This window comes from Ostrinia furnacalis, unplaced genomic scaffold (assembly GCF_004193835.3).
Source record: "Ostrinia furnacalis isolate ACB-3 unplaced genomic scaffold, ASM419383v2 OfSCF6383, whole genome shotgun sequence".
In the NCBI taxonomy this organism is placed as follows: Eukaryota; Metazoa; Arthropoda; class Insecta; order Lepidoptera; family Crambidae; genus Ostrinia; species Ostrinia furnacalis.
The window spans coordinates 52,742-72,720 of NW_021136622.1; the positions used below are offsets into that span (position 1 = coordinate 52,742).

The 19,979-nt window shown below is 35.8% G+C and overlaps 1 protein-coding gene across 1 annotated transcript; it reads left to right on the plus strand.

Moving 5' to 3' along the window:
* The first annotated feature begins 112 nt into the window (after window positions 1-112).
* aos (protein argos) lies at window positions 113-19,712 on the plus strand. Its single transcript, XM_028317616.1, has 4 exons — window positions 113-390; window positions 16,610-16,734; window positions 17,178-17,445; window positions 17,958-19,712. The coding sequence occupies exons 1-4, from the start codon at window positions 199-201 to the stop codon at window positions 18,204-18,206; spliced, it is 834 nt and encodes a 277-aa protein (XP_028173417.1). The 5' UTR covers window positions 113-198; the 3' UTR covers window positions 18,207-19,712.
* The last annotated feature ends 267 nt before the right edge of the window (window positions 19,713-19,979 follow it).

A 19,979-nucleotide genomic window follows, 5' to 3' on the forward strand; every position in this document is an offset into this window, starting at 1 on the left:
AAGCTCAGAAAGTCAAGTACCAAGGCGTTTCCGTCGCCGTACAAAGTGCTTATAGAGGCGCGTAGGCCAAGCCGTACCTGGCCGGCGCGAACGCTGCCAGTCAGACTCTGTCGATCGGCGGGCGCGACACGCACTAAGATCGTCCGAACAAGTTCGACGAAACCCCAAATCGTAACTAACTTTACAACGCGAGTGACAATGCAAGTGCTAGCGCCAATTTTACTAGCGTGGCTCATCACCGGTGTCCGGGCGGTGATCCGGACGCCCCTAGAAGCGTTCAGGCCGTCCGGAGAGATCCACGTCCGAAGGCCGGACAAGCTGCCGCTGTTGCCTCACCGGAGGACCACGTTGCCGCCAAAAGGCGGACTCAAGATCTTGTATCAGACTGGGGTGAGTTTTGCATTAAACGGGTTTGTACGTGGAGGGTATTAAGGGGTATTCATTTAAATCCTACAGTTACATTTAGAAGTTATTTAGGGTCTATTTACTACTAGTTTTAAGAAGTGTTTTTTATGTGTTTTGATGGTCAGTGTTTTAATCCTGCGTAGATACAAAACAATTGAGTTACCTTAAGATGAAATCACTTGTGTGTAAACAAGACAAATTTCGTTTGAGAGAATCGTACGTGATGACGGATCACTACTATAGTATGTAGTAATTTAATATTGTTGTGTGGGAATCCATGGATATTGATTATGATAGCATTCATCTTGTTATTGTCACATGTGTTTATTCATCTGCATTATTATTTTAAGGCTCTTATTCTATGTAACATGAATAAATAAATAAATAAAAATATAAATATTCGATGATTAATAAAGACTATGAAAGTAAGATAGTGTTTCATGTGTAGATTTCAACTAAATACTGGACGGATGTTGATGTGGTTGCTGCAATTTAGGGAATTTCCATAGGGATATACATGTTTCAAGTCTTAACCAAAGTTGTATAAATCCAGGACGAATGCCTGTATCAAGACACAAATGTGATATGTTTCGAAGAATTTCATTATCATATCGCAGGTATTCAATATCTTTTTGTTTCTTGTTTTCTAATAATACCTAGTTGGCGCCAAATAATAAAACCAGTCTATCTACTCACCCGTGTGCATTATTCGTTAATTTTATCACGGGGAGTCACGATATTTGCAAATAAATCGGAGCCTTTACTTATAATTATTTATCAATGTACAGTCGCCAGCATGTCAGAGAATACATTTTGACAAAATGACACCTTAAGACAATAATGATTTGCTTGACATGCCCTCGTCGTATAGTCAAAAGTAACAAAAACTGTCCTGTTGGATCGATCTAAAAAAATATCTGGATGTTACTTGTAAAAACACAAAGATTTTTTGTATTAGGCATGATCATCTGATATCAGTACATATTTAGGTAATTTGTGTACCTATGTATAAAGTACCTTCTTAAGTTGTTACCTATTAATTTGAATGATTTTGGTGCAAGTTTAGACAAGTTATTACACTTAGGTTTCAAACCAGATACGCATGCAAAGGGCAATTAAAACTAGTTCATAGTTATGCATCGGACTGTACAAGCTTACGATTCAAAGTCGTGACGATTGTTACGAATATTAATTGGTTTTCGGAGTAACAACGACTGTTGCTAATTCAGTAATTTATTAATAAGTAATAAGGTTCCAATGCAATAACGCTGTGAATTTATAGGCTAGAGCGTTGAGTGATAAATTGTTCGCTTGTTTAGCAACAATGGTAAGGTAAATTGGCGTTGACAGATGATTTTTAGATACTTCTAATATGGACCATAAACATTGCAATCTAATACATAACAACAATATGTCCTCCGAATTTTGAGTCATAATCCTACTAATATTATATATGCGAAAGTCTGGTTGTCTGGATGGATGTTTGTTACTCTTACACGCAAAAACTACTGAATGGATTTTGATGAAACTTTACAGTATTATTCTTTATGACCCAGAATAACATATAGGCTATAATTTATAAGGATCTGTGACAAACTAAATTTCAAGCCGCGGGCAAAAGCTAGTAAAAGTATATACATATCTAAGTTACTTGTGGAATGTTCTTAAACAAAATCTTTTCCCGGTTCCCAACGGAATTTATTCCTGCAAGCGATCAATTTTACCGTAGAAATGTGACGCATCATGAGATCCCACGGAGTAGGTACATCGTTTGATGGCTTCCAAGAAGTCCCGCCCAGCAATTAACCCCAACCTCACATGCCTCCGCTTGAACCAGTACCCGATGACTAATCCTACTAAAAACCAAACCACACAATATCCGAATCCAAAACCAACCAACACATAAATCATAATAACCACATTTTCTAATCAATAACAGCTATAAATAAAAAAGTTCCGGATGTCAAATCTTGTCTGTCGTATTTCAAAAACAATGATAATCATTATTATATCTAATTTCGATGTCGATTCAAGACGATAATCGCTTTAGCCTAGGCCCGTAATTGCGTCCGTTCAATAATATAAGTTTAAGAAAAAAATATCGAGCCAGTGTTCCGTTTTCGACTTTAAGTTTAAAGCTTAAGGTTGAAAGTGAGTGGAGGATGTTGTTTTTTAAAAATGGAATTATAAAATCCGGTGCGTAGGCGCTCGCGTAACACCAGTAGCGCGATGGCGGCAGGTGTTCATTCAGTCATTCTTATCTTGACAGCTCCGATGACTTACGGCCGAGGCTCGGTCCCGGGACGTGTGTGCTATTTGCTTAAAAAAAAAACAATTTTATGTCGCCTAAGCCCATTCGTAACGGTAACCTTTCCGATCTCTTTAAGGTAAGGAATTTGGTATTATCTTGTCGTTTTTTAATTCGTATTAAGGTTTATGCGAGCGGTTAAATCTTGACAGATATACGGCGTACTAAAATTTTTAATATTAAATCTGTGGTTTTGGGGAGTTATAAATGAAGGTAGGCGTTGAAAGAGGTTATGAAAGGAGCGTTGACAATGGCAGGTGGCTAAACAAGTGGTCTTTTTGGCGATAATTAAGCGTTTAGAACGCAGCGGGAGCTGTTCTGGAGACAGAGACACAGACCTTTTAGATGTCGCCGCCGAGACACACCTCCGCATCTGGCGTCTCCATTGATGAAAGACACCGCGTATATTCTATGAGCTCTTCATTGAGGGTTATGTAAATTCTTTGCGCTTGAAACGAAAATTACGTTTTCAGCGGCGCTTTCGCTTTGGCGGTACTTCGACAAAGGGAGCTTTCAAGGAATGTAATTGAAAACTTTTTTACAAACTTCGCCAAGCCAAAAAACCTGAATCTGTAATTAAGCCCCTTTGGTCCAGTGATTATGACTCTTTAGACTCAGATGTTCTCGGTTCGATTCTCAGATGAGTCACAATATCACTTATCAATAAAAAATAAAGTAGAAGTATACCTATCACTTTTTATAGTTCTAGAAGCGTTTTTGACAATTCTTTCTGGAGCATCATCATGATTTGATTGATCCTGAATAGAATAATGGGATTGCAATTTGGAACAATTGTCTTAGGTTTTGTATTTCATTTTATAAGAGGTCAAAACTAGATATTGTTTCTATGTCAAGCCAGTACGAAATGCTTTCTGAAATGGGGAATAGATTCTATGAAAATTTCTACATTAGTGAATCAGTCATAGATTTGACTTGTGTTTGAAGTTCTCAGTAAAGTTTCAGGATAATTAGAGTCCAAAGCTTGACGTCCAAGGCTTTTACTCCTCAATAATAAGAGAAAATACCATTTTTAAATTGTTATTATTTTATGCACGTAAATGGCAAAATAAACCTGCTTGCCTTTTAACTTTTAAGTATCAGGCGTTTTGACTGTGCGATGAAAAACGGTCGAGGACAAACATTGGTATAAATATATAGATTGAACTGCAGTTATCCAGATTAAACGAGTGTGATTGAAGCACTCGACTCAATCAGAGACCAACACATGTGGAGGTGCGCTTTCCTGTGGCTGATTGGTGTTAAATTGGCGGCAATTTATGAACCCCTTTGAACACATGCAGGGGTTATTGTTTACTAGTCGCCATATACTGCTAATATTATAAATCTTCTACATATGAGCCGTAGAAACGATGGCCGTTGGGGCAGAAAAGTTCTCGAGTGGCGACCACGGGCTGCTGGAAGACGTAGCGTGGGCAGGCCTCCTAATAGGTGGACCGACTGGTAAAGGTCGCGGGAGGAGCCTGGATGCGGGCAGCGCAGGACCGTTCATTGTGGAAAACCTTGGGGGAGGCCTTTGTCCAGCAGTGGACGTCATTTGGCTGAATGGAACGATATATTTACTACTAATATTATAAATCGTACCAACTATACAGTATTACAAATGACTTTTGTAAAGAAGTATGGATGTTAGCTATCCTTTAAATGCCTAAACCACTGAACTGAAGTTTGATATAGAGATACATAGTTTGAGGCCCTGGAAAAAATATAGGACACTTATTCTTTCGGTTTTAGAAAAGAGGATGAAAGACGGAAAACTTGCCGTGCATACGAGCAAAGTCACGGGAAAAAGCTAGTATTAAAATGCATCAAAGTTCACGAAGCGACTGTTTATATTCTATTGTTTTTGCATATGCGATTTTTCCAATACAGTGACTAAGATTTACATTTTGCTGTAAAAATATAATATTTATTTGGTTTTCTACCAATTGCCTTAGTTAAATTACCTGTTTCGTAGATAGAATTAATAAGATCAGAACTATATTTATCCCGAGGGTTGCAAAGATCGACCTCCAGACGTCCCTAAATATTCGCAGGACTTTTCAATGACGTACTAACGATGTTGGTTAGATGAAAGCTTTTCTATGAATTATTAATCTTCAAGACGATACTTTATCACTAATGAACATGAATATACATTTCTGAATCATGCCGTTCAGGCTTTTAAAAGAAATGCCATTAATTAGTATATGCCTATTGCCTACCTAAGACGAGTCTTCCAGCTAAGTGCCAAGTCGCCGGAAGACTCCTTTAAGTCTTAGGTATCTTAATTATTTCATGCTTTATTTATTCAATAAATAAACAAACCTTTTTTCATTAGTTCGCGTGTGGACACCAATTGGTGGCAAATGAGTCATTATTGTATATTGACCTGAATTTGTTGTAACACGCACTATTCTTAAGGGAATCAATTAAACTGGATTACTTCATTGAGATGTAACCAGAGATAGATACATTCTAGCTCTCATTACAGTTTACATTTTTCAGAAAAATAACCAGGTACTGTACTTTCAATATGGTACACCTTAGTAGATATGTATAGCTTTTAAAATATGAGTTTCTCCGCATCTTCTTTGCAGCAGCCGATAAGTTTATTTTCCAAAGTGGTAGGGTTTATAAGGGCCGTGAAGTGCCCTGAAAAAGGCCTACTAAGGAAGTAGGAAGGTATTACTAATAAATAATTTTAAAATTTTGGTAAGTACTCATTTTTACCTCCTAATACAGTTCTACCGGTAATTTGATACCAACGTTTGATAAGTGGGGACCATCAAAAGTAATTTTGGTAAACAGCTTTTTTTTCACCGAAGGATTATAATCCGCTAAAAGCCTCTATGATCTATAACCACAGCATAACACATTAAGACGCGAATTGGTACACTCCGGATATTACTAGCTCACATAGTGTCAGGTGATCAATCACAACTGTCGTACATTTGCTTGAAATATTTTGCAGCATGTATGTGTGAGTATATTTTGTGCAATATACTTTTAACAAATGCTGAAGCACACACACAAATGCTACAGATTCATTATGAATGAAACAAGTGTGAATTAAGCATACTAGCGACCATTCTATTAATGCCAAAATTCTTCACGATTTCTGTGAATATACTGGTCAGTATCAGCATCTAACAAACATATCTCGAAGTCCCTAAATCGCGATCTAATGCCGATTACTAGTCACCCCTAAATAGGTTGTATAGCTCGCCAAAGACCAAAAGGAAAATGTGATGTGATTGATTCATTTGATTACTAAAGTTACTAGTCATTATCATACTACAAATTATTTACCATCTAGATTCTAGATATACATAGGCTAAGTACTCAGTTTTAATTCTTAATCGAAACACGTTCAGCCTTTACCTAGTGCGCTTTAATTCTTACAAACATAGCAAAATATTACTGCGAATATCACTAACAGAGTATTCGAATAACAATGGAAAATGAGTGTGTAATGCCAACTTAAAATAGGTAAGTGAATGCATAAAATGCACATAGAGACAGTGTCACGATACCATACGGGCGGAAGAGTGGCTTATGCATCGCTATGTTTATGGTAGCTAATGTTACCACGCTTACACTGCCGGCCGAAACAACTGCACCGTACACAATATCAATTTTCAGTTGCGCATCTTTTGACAGCGTGATTTGCGTTTGTGAAACAGCGTTTGTGGAATTAACAGCAGTAACGAGGTGATCATGGAGTATAATCTGAACTTAATCGTGTCATTGTTGCAGGGTTCAATAAAATTTAAGACCGTAACGTAGCAGTGGGAATAACTCAGTTCAAAGAGGTTTTTATTAAATCTCAGATTTCAAATCACATGTAGCTGTAAAGAAATTATTCAGTTGATGATTGTATTTCACAAAGGTGAAAGGTCATAAACGGTATAAGCCACAAATTTAGGAAAAAGCACTTGGTTATTTTTTTGTTATCATAAAACATTTCGGACTCGAATTTATCACCTATCTATGTAGTTTAAAAGATAAATAAAATAGTACACAGTTAGAAATATGCATATTTATTTATGTTATTATTTACTTAGTTGCCCCAGTTTTATGAAGAGCTTTCGCGCCTATTTATTTTGTCCCCGGGTACACAATTATCTAAGCGCACATAGGTATTCCCATTGTTGCTCAGAGCATCCGGAGTGTTCCATTGAAGACGCACGTGGCTATCCCTTTGAGACGGATGCCAGTCCACAGTTCGACTCCCGGCCGTAATCTCGAGTGCCAAGTCTCATTGAGAACTTGGTACTTGTACTTGGCTATTCAAATCGACGTTTTGTTCGGTTACTCTCGGCACAATTACGTAACTCAAGAGACAAGGATTAAGTAATTTTGTAAGGGCTTTGTTGTAGGTCAAACCACAATACAACTAAAAGGTCTTGAGGCGTTTCGCTCCACGAGTGGTTCGGAGTTTTCATACGGTGGTGTGAATACAGAGAACTTATTGCTTCAGGCCGATTCGGAGTGATAGGCAACAAAACAGCCTTTTTTTCGGGTTGATTGAAAGAGGAAAATACCTATTACCTATTCCATAAAATTTCCTTTAGCTTTTCGTCACCACTTTGAAGTCTATAGTACGAAAAGCCCCATTCAATTCTTAGACGATTCACACCGCGGTTCGAATCACTCGTGGTGCGACCCTGAGTTTTGGTTACGTATCTATGATTTTGATTCGGCAAAAGAAAAACAAAAAACACTCCCGTTTGACACAGTCGACGGGTGTTTATTTTTTGAACAGCAAAAGAGTAAAAAGATTTAGGTTTTTTGTCGCGTAACGCAGGTGTCGGCTCGAGTCCTGTTTGGGAGACGTTTTTTATCTTATTTTTTAAGATCTCCGTGCACCGCAAACGGTTTGTTTTTAAGGTTCCGTATCTTAAAAGTAAGATGACCATAGTTTTCAAATCGACGAAGGAGCTTATTACTGAAAAAAGTAAGAGTTAAAAAAATAAATTACCAAAAAGAAATAGTTATGTAAGAATGTATAAAACGTTTTATGTATATTTTTCATAAACAGAGGGCACAGTCAACCACAACAGCAATTAAAATCACAAAAGATGAACATGATTAAAGAAACTTTACATCTTTGAAATAAAGTGCAAAACCAATTGAGAAAATCATTCACTTCGTGGTCATTCGCACAAGTCTATTTACGACTTGATTCAAATAATTGTCTCTCATTAGAAGCGAACCTTGATCGAGAATGCTCCGAGCCCTGGAACCTTCACTCTCTATTGTTGACGCGTGTCACGGTTTTTGTGGGCTGCACCGTGGCGAAGCGTAAATTATCTCATTACTTTTGATTTTATTGTTAGCGTCCTTTGGCGTTTTGGAATATCGATAACTAGCTTTTGCCCGCGGCTTCACCCGCGTGAAATTTAGTTTGTCACAGATCGTCAAAGTCAAAGTCAAAGTCAAAATTTCTTTATTTGTTTAGACTAATAAATAGTTCTTACAAATCGTCATAAAATATGCTCTTAAGGAGCCTCTACATGTCTCATAATCTTTTTACCCTACCAGCGCTTCGAGACCAACATTTGGCAAGTGCTGAGAAGAAGCGCCGCAACAAACTCAGTCACCACTGTCTGCCGGTTAATATAAATAAATAGAAATAGTAGTAGTAGGTACATTCGATTCAGGAGCAGTTCACTGAATTTACCATGCATTCTTGTATGGTGTATCATAAGAATGGGTAGGTATACAAGATTGCGTGGTATATTAAACAAGGTAGTGACGTGCTAATATCTAGACTTACTTAGATGTCATAAATTATAGCCTATATGTTATTCTGCGTTATAAACTATTGTTTAAAACTGATTTCACAAACAAGTTTCAGTTGTTTTCACAAACATCCAGACATCCATACAAACTTTCGCATTTATAATATTAGTAAGATAAGATAATAGGCGATACATTCGAATCGATGAGCACATGATTTCATATTAAAGGAGGGAAATAGAGTGACGTTCATATGCTAAAATGTATATTTTTCTTTTTGAGATCTATCTGGACGTAAAGTATGTTCCATATTTTTAATTTTGGTAAGTATGAACGTATTAGTTTTAGCTACACATACTGAAGCTTGAAACACTTTAAGCACAGATGGAAGCTTTTTATTTGTTGAAAAGCTTATTAACTTAGTAATTTACTATTATTGAACAGTTGTAAATGACCCGTGACCACTTTTATTAGAATTTAGATGCGAATAAAACTGATTGAGCTAACATGTTAATGTTGAGTTTGAATTACTTTGTATGCTTTTGTAACACATTGTGAAGAGCTGTGAGATTCTTATGCTAATTCAATTGCCTAGGTTATAGCCGAGATAACGATAACCATCTAGTTTACTTAGCTTTGATGTTATGCAATGTGATTTTAGTGAGATTAATTGTAACAGTTAAAAAAACAGTTAACTTGACTGAATATAAAATCTAAAAATAAATGTTGTGACGTACAAAGATGCCAGTCTGTTTGTTTCAAATGCGATAAAAATATAAATTTTAATTTCAGGAAATTTATTTGATTATAAGTTTTATAAGCATTTTATGTTTCAGAATTTCGTATTCTAATAAAGTTAAATTAAAGTATTTTTTACATCGATTGATAAGTTTGTATGCTTATGTTTATAATGAAAAAAAAATATTTTTATCTATGAATCATTTATCATTATTTAAATTTTAATTCATACTCATTGATTTAATTAAAACTCAAATAAAATGTAAAACAAATGAACGTCGCGTGCGCATGTCGCTCAGTCGATAGTGACCGTTGAAGTCTTTTCATAGAGCTTTTGTAGCTACGCGCGGCGTGTAGCGTAGCACTACTACTACTCATCACTCATTCTACATTTAGGCATAAAAGTATCTATTATACCCGTTATTTGATGATGATAGGCTTTAATTATTTAAACTATTAGTAAATATAGGCTTTTCCTTTAAATGTCTTTGACAGGCTGCCTATAATTTTTTTGAAATTTTTGGAGAGGCTTATGTTCAACGTCCTATGGCTGAAACGATAATGATTTTGATGATAGATCTCCTGTAATAACGAACGATTTCATTTTCCTATTACTACAAGAAAATACATTAATACATTTAGGCAATTTAAGATTAGGTCGGTTGGTGTTGGTAGTTACTTTTTTAAAAACTTTTAGCCTGAGGTTAAAACGGAATCTACAAAGTTGCCTCAACAAAAAATGAAAACGGTAGCAATTTCCTGTTGGTAACTCGGAAAATCACCGAAAGCGGTTGGCAACCGAATCGCGCCCAGGGCGGCGATAATTACATATGTAATAAATTACTAGAGACTGTAGGGTTGCCAGCAAAGATAAATGTATTTTAAACCAAAAGCAGTTAAATATTTTATTAGATGTGAATTTGTGAATCTTTGTAGTGGATAGTCACCAAACGATTTAGAAATAGATTTTTTATAAAATAGCCTTTATCAATCATCTTTTAAAAGTCACTCATGTTTGACTATGGCTACCTTTTCAAAACATTAATGACTTTGAGTTTTAGAATATGCTACTATACCTATGGGGTCTTTTCAGGAAAACTATTCTCTAAAAATATGTATGTATACCTACATCTGTTACTGCCTGTGACACAACTGACATCCCTGATTCCATCTTTGGTGTATAATTAGTCAGATTGGTAATTCGTCCCGACTACCTGTGTTCCCTTAAAATCATCCGGGCCGCATCCGTCGCCTGGAGGAGCAAATGTGTTTAATATTGTTGTTGTTTCAAAAAGACAACACCATGTTGCATCTGGCACAAGTGAATCGGTTGTTCCTCTGTTACTTGTTAAGTTGGTTACAATAGCATCCTTCGCTTGGAAACGTAGTTTTAATGGTGCAAATCAATGGTGGCTAAAATAATGTCTACCTGAATTAATTCCAAAAGTATGTAACTACGATTTTGTTGAGTTTTTCCGTTGACAGGGGACTGATTTTACTCACACCTTCAAAGTTTTTCTTTTTGCTTAATATTGTGAGAAAAAAAAAACAAATCTACTTCAAACTTTCGTATTCTGCATCCTCTTAACTGAACAATTATTCCTTATCATCTTGATACTGAAACTGATTTTTTAGATCATGAGCAACGAATTACGTTTATTTTTTCGTCTAACTATCTAGCTACGACACCTTAAAGAAAGTTTAAATTTTTTTCCTCGCAAGTTAAATTTATTGTAATTATTTTCCTCAAAAGTGACAGCCCTGAAGCGGGTGTAATTATTTTAGTCTGATTTGTAATTTGTTGGCTACCTGTGTTCCCTGGAAGCGCGGGCGCAGCATCCGTCGCGACGTCCGCCCCTTGGGGCTACTACTTTTATTAATAATTATTTTTAAACAAATTACTTCGATTTGTAATCAAATTTTCTTGTAATTTATTTATATTGATAGGAAGATTTCAACTGAGAGCACTGAGCTTGTATTTAATAATAAAAAATACTTAGAAACCGAATGTTACGTGTTTGTTAAGTTTTGTATCGAAATAATCTTGCTGTGGTAGTGCCTTTAGAGATAATAATAATATAGGTATTCTATTATTTCTTTGATTTTATGCTGGGAGCTTTTTAGTATTAATGTCTAGACGTACCTAACAGCAGTGTTAAGCATTTAGATTGCCTGTTTTTAGAGGTTAAGGGATTCTCTGTTTTCTGGAGACGAGCCAATTCAAATTGTAGATATGGAAACATAAACAAAGGACAGAATTTGCACTCTAACTGGAAAATTCAATGTATTATTTATTTACTGCAAAATATGCAGGATCATAAAATAATATTTTTCATGAGAACGTTGAAAAGTTTTGTACAAATATCCGTCTGTCTAATCTTAATATAGCTTCCATTTATTAAACTTTATGACACGAATCTCAAAACTCTATTCAAACTCAAGTAGGTAGGTCCAGCCTGTGATTGGTCGATTTTCAATATCTGCACCAATCACAGTCTATGCTGGGGTGTAGTATACGTTTAATGGCCCTAAAAATCGCTACACTAAGGCTGAGTTGCACCACCTAACTTTGACCGTAACTATTACGATTATTACGGTGTTTTTTGTATGGAGTTTGACAGATTTTTGACGTTTGTCAAAGTTAAAGTAAAATGGTGCAATCCAGCCTAAGGTTGTGTTAGGTCGGCGACAACAAATTGTTCCTTGGAGTGGGTGCGGTGCGCGCGCGCTTGTCCACCGGACCGGATGCCCTCCGCGCCCCTCCCCGCAAGGCCCTAAGACTTGGTCTACATGCTTTCAGTTTAATCTTTGACATAACAGATCTGGTGATAACTTATCCGCCGATTTCTAATGACTAAGAAATCAGATTTTGACATCTATAGCTGTGCTTGGGATTGCTTTAGAAACAAATATATCCCTTATTCGTATAGGATTTGAGTGTTTTGTTTAGGTGATTTGAATTCAAATATTACTGTCTATACAAGTTGCTTTGAAACTCATAACATCATCTTCTATTTCGCAAACCTTGAAACGTATTTGGATAATGGGGATGTTGCCTGGGTCAAAAAGCAAGAGTTTTAATTAGTCCGTCAGTTAACTTATCAAAAAATACTCTACACGTATTTTTCACTTTTTCAAACTAATGAAAATTTAAAGAGATAAAGCGCCCCAAAGTTCATAAGAAGAGGCCCGTGACGTCAACGCTTGCTTAAAAATGCCGCACGTTGTGACGTCGTGCGCAACTTCAACGCACCATAACTATGTAATTATTTGTTAGATTGACAAATAAAAATATACGTGTCCAATATTTTTTGATATTAAACATTACGGACTAAAAAAATTTTTTTAGGCAACTAGCCTATTGGTATAGTGTGCCCCTTTCATTATGCTGCTACATTTCGTGCTAAGAAACCGCCATCGCAAATCACGCCTTCTGCTTCGACTGTTACAGTTTACTTTTTAATGCCCTAAGATTTGCTAATTCGGACTTTTAGAAAAAGACTAAAAAGGGTTTTAGCTGTGTCGCCCGAGGTTGACCGTCTCGAATATCGTTCCAAAAAATCTCGAATGAACATCCGATGGGCCCTGTAGCATCACTGGTCGGAGGGACATGTGGTCGGTTGTGCCCAAATTAGTAACACGTAAGGTTATGCTAATGCCTTTCACGGTCAATATATTATGGGCGGTAAAAAATAAATTGGATAACATTATGAACTTGGGTTTGCCGTTGATGAATGGTCGTACGTGCAGAAAAGTGTTTTGATGGTTTTGGTTCAGTTAATTGGCATTGTTTTTTATTAACATGAATGCATAACTTAAAGGGGCTTAACTTGACAATATTTATTTTATGTATCGTTATGTAAATTTAATTTTGTGATAAGCAGTAGAATTAAACCAATATGTTGTTAATTTTAGTCTATGATAAGCCCTATTAAACAAATTCTAAAGTCATAATTGTTGTATGTTTTGCACCTTGAACAAATAAAATGAAATTCAAACTTTGGGAACATTAGCATATGACATTTGCAGGAAAAAACGTTGTCAAACACATATAATTTTATTACTCCTATTTTATAGCTTAATCAAAATAACGACAAACATCGTACATCGTTATCAAAATTATTCGAGTTCAAACGAGGCGATTGACTAGTCGAAGTGTCAATATCGAATCGAAATACATTTTATTATGTCGTTTTATGTCCGACCGATTATGTATTCACAGTTGTCAACACAATACATTCTGTTGTATGCGAAATTGATATTCTAGAGGCGACGTGCGACCCGTTAAAGAGTGTAGGCAAAAAATAACTACAAATAATTTAGTTCTACTTTACGAATTTGTATGACTATTTCGGTGTTCAATTTAAAAAAAAAAACATTCTGTATAAAATAGCTTAAATTAATCTTTTATTCATATTAGGTACTTTTTCTTTGACGCTTTCCTCTTTTTGTTTCCAACAAACGTCCACTCGTGTAGTCTGAACGAGATTACTTCTTAGCAATAAGACCGCTTGAATTGTGTCATTCCAACTTGACAGTTTTTTGTCGTTTGCAATAAAGATAAAATCTGATATTATTCCACAAAAAATGATGGAACTCCCTAAAAAAAATTGAAATCAGAAGACACGGAATTTCGTTAACTTAGGCCGGAGACACACCGATTAAGCTCGACCCGCTTAAGGAACAAGTCAACAACCGGCTCATTGTGTTGCCAGCTTTTTGTGGGCGACACAAAAGGGCTATATCCGGTCGTACAAAGATCGGACCGGGCCGTTTCCGCGAAATCTATCGCAATGCACAAGAAACGGGAAGTGTGGCCGGAACAACGGAAAAAAGCTTTTTTTAATAGTATGTCATCGTTAGGGTTGTAGCCTTGGTGAAATGTAACGCTGAACTATTTTAAAAGAGCTGCCATACTATTGTAATAAAAATGTTATCTACATTATTATTTAAACGTTAAAACAAAAGAATAATACTTGTGTGCCTAAATTATTATACAACATGGTCGATAACATACGTGTAGAATAGCTTACAACTGCCATAAAGTTCTGTATAATTTGTAAATTAATTTAATTTACGCATAATCCTTAAAGTCTACCATGCATAACGCCAACTTATTCAGGTAGTAATCACGCAATAAACGTATTTAAATGAAACAAATTACCGTGTTCATGACATCACCAGCCCTGAAGGTAAAAAAAGTTCTCACAGCAAACAGGTTGCTACGGTCTTCCGGTCGGAAGTCAAGAAAAAATCTGGCGCAAAAAATGGGACACATGTGCCTTCATTGTGCCATTATGGCCAGTGTTCGGACGCCATTCGTCATGGTGATCACTTTCTTGCAGCAGCAGGTGCGATCTGGTTTCGAACACCTTGTATATTTTCTCACGAGGTAAGGTCGAGGTATCCACAATGGGTTTAGAGCATATGGCAATTAGGCCTGTTATTAGGATCTGGCAAATGTTTCTGTATTGGAATTGGAATCAGTGGTTTGAAATGTGTGAATACTGCCTACTTGTAAATTAAAGCAACGATCACTATTGCTTGTGTGTTAGGATATTTTATATTGTTTTAGTAGTAGCGTCATGACAATTTACAGAAAATGTATCGGTTGGTAAGGTTTGGGTTGACATAATGATTTTTTTTGATTCTGATAGTTTATTAGTTAATGAGTAGATTTTTAACTATTCTTAACTGTTTCATGTCGTTTTCTTCAATTTTTCTCAATTAGGGTTATTTATTTTACGAAAAAGCTCGTCTTTTTTAAGGGGTGCAGAGTTTTTTTTACTATGGCAAGAATGTAGATACAGTACTTATTATTATTCTGTGATACCACATTCTCCTACAAATGATTTGTATCATGTTAACTTCACTTCTAAGTCGAAACGTCAAAAATCTGTCAAACTCCATACAAAAAGCACCGGTTATCTTAATAGTTACGGTCAAAGTTAGGTGGTGCAACTCAGCCTAAGCGAATTCAGTGTCATATTCGATAGCGGACGCGACTTGAATACGTAAACACGTAAAATGTGATGGATGTGCGCGAATTTGAAGACTGTGGATTGCATTCCTAGACGATGGACAAAAAACACATTAGCATGCACCACGTGCTTTCTAATTTTAACATTTCCTGTACATTGACTCTACATGATTGTTGTTGTTGAGATACAGGTCGTTGAAGCTTTGCATCAGTCAGAATTTACTTATTCCTTTTCAAATATACAAATATATATGTTTATTTAAATATCAGTGGGATGTATTACAGTAGGTATCAAGTAGATGAAGCTTCCCATTAAGCAACAGAGTTTGCTTGTGCTCGAAAGAGCCAGTCTTCTATGGCAAGATCAACAGCACTTTTTTTTAACAAAGTATTACAATACCTTTACTTATAACTTCGTTACGTCAAAGATATTGCAAAAGTATTAATTTAAATTACGTCATCGGATACATAATGGTATTGCCTACAGCAACTTTTTGCAAAGGGAGTTATACCTCGGTTATAACTATAAAGTAATCAGTCGCTCTATGAAAAAAAAATTCGGCAGCTATAACGGAATTATATGGAAAACTTACTGTGTACCAGCCATATAATTCAACTTCCTAAAATAGTGACTTGATACACAAGTAATAGGTACGAGTTGTAGGTACGACCGAAGGAAATTACAGCGATATAAAAGTTCCGCAATTAATGTTGTTGCTTCACATAGGATATTCGTAATTATTTTATGATAGGTACTTGGGATATAATCGCAAACTTTACTAGTCAGAACAAATATCTATGACGGATATCGTTATGTGTGACATTATTTTAATGCCTTTAAATAATTCCACCTTCCGATGGGAATTTCAGATGAAAATTTAACGAGATTTTTTTTTCTTGGCTTTCGCGGTTTGCGTTTAGCCACAACACAATACAACGGTAGGGATAAGATTTGGAGCAGAAGTTTCTATTGCTTTGCAAGATAGCATAATTTTTGTGGTAGCAGGATAGTTACCTTAAACAATAGAAAAAGACGTATTTTTATTAAAGGAGTAGCTTGGGTTATGGCAGAAGTCAGAAAAAAAGCATTCTTATGCTCGTTTTCACCATCAACCCCTAATTTTTAAGTGACCCCTTTGAAAACAAAATTCTGATGTGTTACCATAGGGGTCAGTTACAAATTAGGGGTTGATGGTGAAAACGGGCATCACTCTCATAAAATTAAACACTGTTTTGTACTGCTAACATTGTTCGATAGAAACAAAACACTACGTACATTTTCAATTATGGAACGTTTTATTTTTAAAACCACGTTAATAACATTATGTTTTTACTAACTTTGTTCGATTGAAACAAAACAATACGTACATTTTCAAATTTCGAATGTTTTATTTTTAAAACCACATCAATAACATTATGGTTGTCTTCTATTCCAGGTGTCCGAGGAGGATCTCCCTGATTGCAGGGCGAGACAGGTCTGCAGTAAGGTGGACTTGTACGACGCGAGGCAGCCCTGGATCGAGAGGAAATGCCGCTGTTTGGGGCACAGACCTTGTTCTAGGTAAGCTTTTAATTGAAAAACTTTCTTTCCCGACTTAATAATACTTATCATAATATCTAGTTTTGTCTCTAATATACATAGGTACCCTAAAACTCTGACTTAATTTTTTTGTTTTGCTACTTAAGAATATCACACTTTCAAAGGTTTTAATTTAGTTATAGAAGGGCATCTTTTACTGAAACTAGAGATTTAAGTGTCTGATTTAATTCTGTGGCAAATAAATGTTCTAGATATTGCCTTCCATACAGAAACTTCAATGTGATTCATTTGTTACCTGCTGGGCACGACATGTCATTCAGTCAAAAATTACTCGACCTTACAGTAAAAACTCTACAACTCTACCCAAATCCCCTTTTAAAAGATTTTTAGTTTGTAACCGTATTATTGGACTATTTTTATAAAAATTAAAGAAATCGAAATAACCTGAATTTTTGTTATTTCAGCGAGCTCACCGCCGACGACAATCACACGTTAGCCGACAAAACGACTCTTTACAAAACGTGCGAGCCCGTGAAACGTCTGCCCAAATGCCGCTACTTCAAGGAGGCCGCGTGGACCATCTTCTCTTTCCCTGACAGCAACGCCACCCAGCAGATCGTCAACTGTCACTGCCCCAGAAACTCCGTGACGTATTTGCTGAAGAAGCTGCCGTACACGACACCTACCGGCGAGCAAGGGAACCAGTACCAGTTCGCGTGTTCGCCGCAAAGCGTAAGTGTTGTAGTTCGGTCTTACGCCGCTTGGTGGCGCTTTTTGTAGGCTTTTGTAGGTTGCATTTTTAGTTGTCTTGATCCATTACATAGCTTTTGCATTGGCCATTTATGTAATAAGGAGTAAAGCGAAGCAAAAATTGAATTTCTGTACACTTCACAATATGGTAAATTTCTTTCATAACAAATCAAAGTCTGTTCAAGGTTTTCTTTCTAAGCTAGACGAATACCTACTTTGTTAAACTGACACATTGAATTGAAATGGTACACTTCACAATATGGTAAAATTTTCTCACAACAAATCAAAGTCTGTTCAAGGTTTTCTTTCTACGCCAGACGAATACTTTGTAAAACTGACAGACTGAATTGAAATTAAAGTATCGCTTGAAACATTTTAAATGGAAAGTTTGGGAGAAAAATTTATGTTTTTCTTTTTTCATTCAATACAATTTTTTGGTTCAATTTAGTGCATTTGCTGGCAATATTATTAATGAGAACATTATCCCTCCACAGAGATTACGCTGCTCCCGCAAAGAACCGTGCAAGCTGTTCAGCGCTAGGAGGCGCCACGAGCAAATAGACGAGGTGAATGCCAACACCATCTGCCAATGCCCCAGGGACCACATATGCCCCAAGCACCACACCGAGGTCGGGGTCTTAGCTGGGGTCACGTACGCCGCCGAGGACATCCGCACGTACCACGGTTACTGCATGCCAGAACCGCCCCCAGACGTATACCGATTCGTCGGCGATAAAGACTGAGTTCGCTTAGTTTCATCAGGACATTTCAATCAGTGAGAACAAACTTTAGACGAGATGCATTTTTTTAAAATTTAAATTATGAAGTTGCCAGTGATTTTTGAATGTGAAAATTCGTAGCGTAGTTATCTTGTCTAGATTCAAAGGCTTTGATAGCAATATCGATTTATTTTGCTCATTACCTGTTTAGTACAAAAACAAATCAGCACGTTAACGATTGTTAGGTATGTAAAATTAATTTGTTAACACGAGTTCCGAGCGATCAAAGATTGAACTAATTTAGTTAGAGCTCTTGTGGAACGACACTCATGTTTGAATATAAACTCAAGACTACATTCTTCACGATTGTTCTAAATACTAAATACAAAATAAAAAATAAATAAATAGGTACTGAAATTCAACAAATCATAGGCTTTATCTCTATTCAAGTGTGAGTGTCGTTTCGTAATACAATCCTATGTATATTTAAGGCTAGAGACAGATCAGTTTGAGTTTACTGTGACAGCAATGCTTAAGTGACAGTTCCTGTAGTGTTGATTATTGAGTGGTGTCATAGTATACACAGCTTCCTTACAATTACCAACAATTGTCTCTAGCTTTACAAAATCCACGCTGTAAATACCCTAAAAATAACGGTATTGCGTTATTTCTGTTGCACTGTAAATATTATTAGTTAAGCGATCATTCCAAACGTTTTAAATTAAATTATTTTTTCATATTTTAATTATTTACTTGCCATAATTACGTAGTTTGTTGCGTTTGTTCCGAGTCTTCCAATGCAGTCACGGAGACATTTTTTGTTCATTGTTTTGTTTATGTTAACAATTTGTATAATAATATTTGTTAAACTTAGACGTGGTAAGATGTAAACGCAATGTAAACGATTGCTAGGATAGGTTTTTAAATATTTGACATCGTTCTTCCTCTTTTATAGGATGTCATAGGTTATTAAGATATTAAATAAATGTTATTTTATTAAAACTGGACGCAGAATTAATATTTTAATAATTAACATTATGTACAAACGTTTTCAATGGCTATTTAATTAAAATGATAGGTAATTGTAGTTTTTCACCTCATAGGCTTACCTGCAAGGATTATTGAATTTATTGATAGTCACTGTATTGAATTATAACAGAAATGGCCTACCTCAATATATCAAAACTTCACAATTAGTATTGACTTGACAAGCTTAATTTTATTACTTGACTGTCTTAGGTCTCATATGAGAAAAATATTTCATAATAATAGTCATACATCAAATGTTGTTATATTGAGATACGCCACATTGTAGTGGTCTGTAGTAATTCTAAAATATTGGATTCCAAAAGGTTTTATAAACGAAGGGAGTTTTTATGATAATGACAGTGTAACTATGTAAATAGATAAGAAAGCATGTTGATTTTTATTATAATACCCATTATGGGGTATGTCTTCCTTATTTGTTTTATGTAAAGCTATTTTAAGTTAAATTATTAAAAAGAAGAATGAATAAATGTTTCGATATCATACCCGTATTTTATTCATAGTTAAACAATAAACAAGGTACAATACAATTGTAAGTCCCAATGCAGAGACTCTTTTCAAATAGTGATTTGGGTTTTTATAGCTCAAGTTCTATTATAATTTTGTGCTTTAGGTCTGATGGAAGTGTTTTATAGAGATCACCAAATATGACTATTCCCACCCCTCGTTTCCACTGCTGCAACTCCTGTGTAGCCAGGATCTACAGCTTGACCACCAATAAAAATACAACCAGTGAAGGTCAAGTTTGTC

Excerpts from the sequence above, each read along its gene's own strand:
- aos (XM_028317616.1), top strand. The coding sequence starts at position 199 with ATGCAAGTGCTAGCGCCAATTTTACTAGCGTGGCTCATCACCGGTGTC. Across the intron at positions 391-16,609 it reads AGATCTTGTATCAGACTGGG|GTGTCCGAGGAGGATCTCCC; the intron begins GTGAGTTTTGCA and ends CTTCTATTCCAG. Across the intron at positions 16,735-17,177 it reads GGGCACAGACCTTGTTCTAG|CGAGCTCACCGCCGACGACA; the intron begins GTAAGCTTTTAA and ends TTGTTATTTCAG.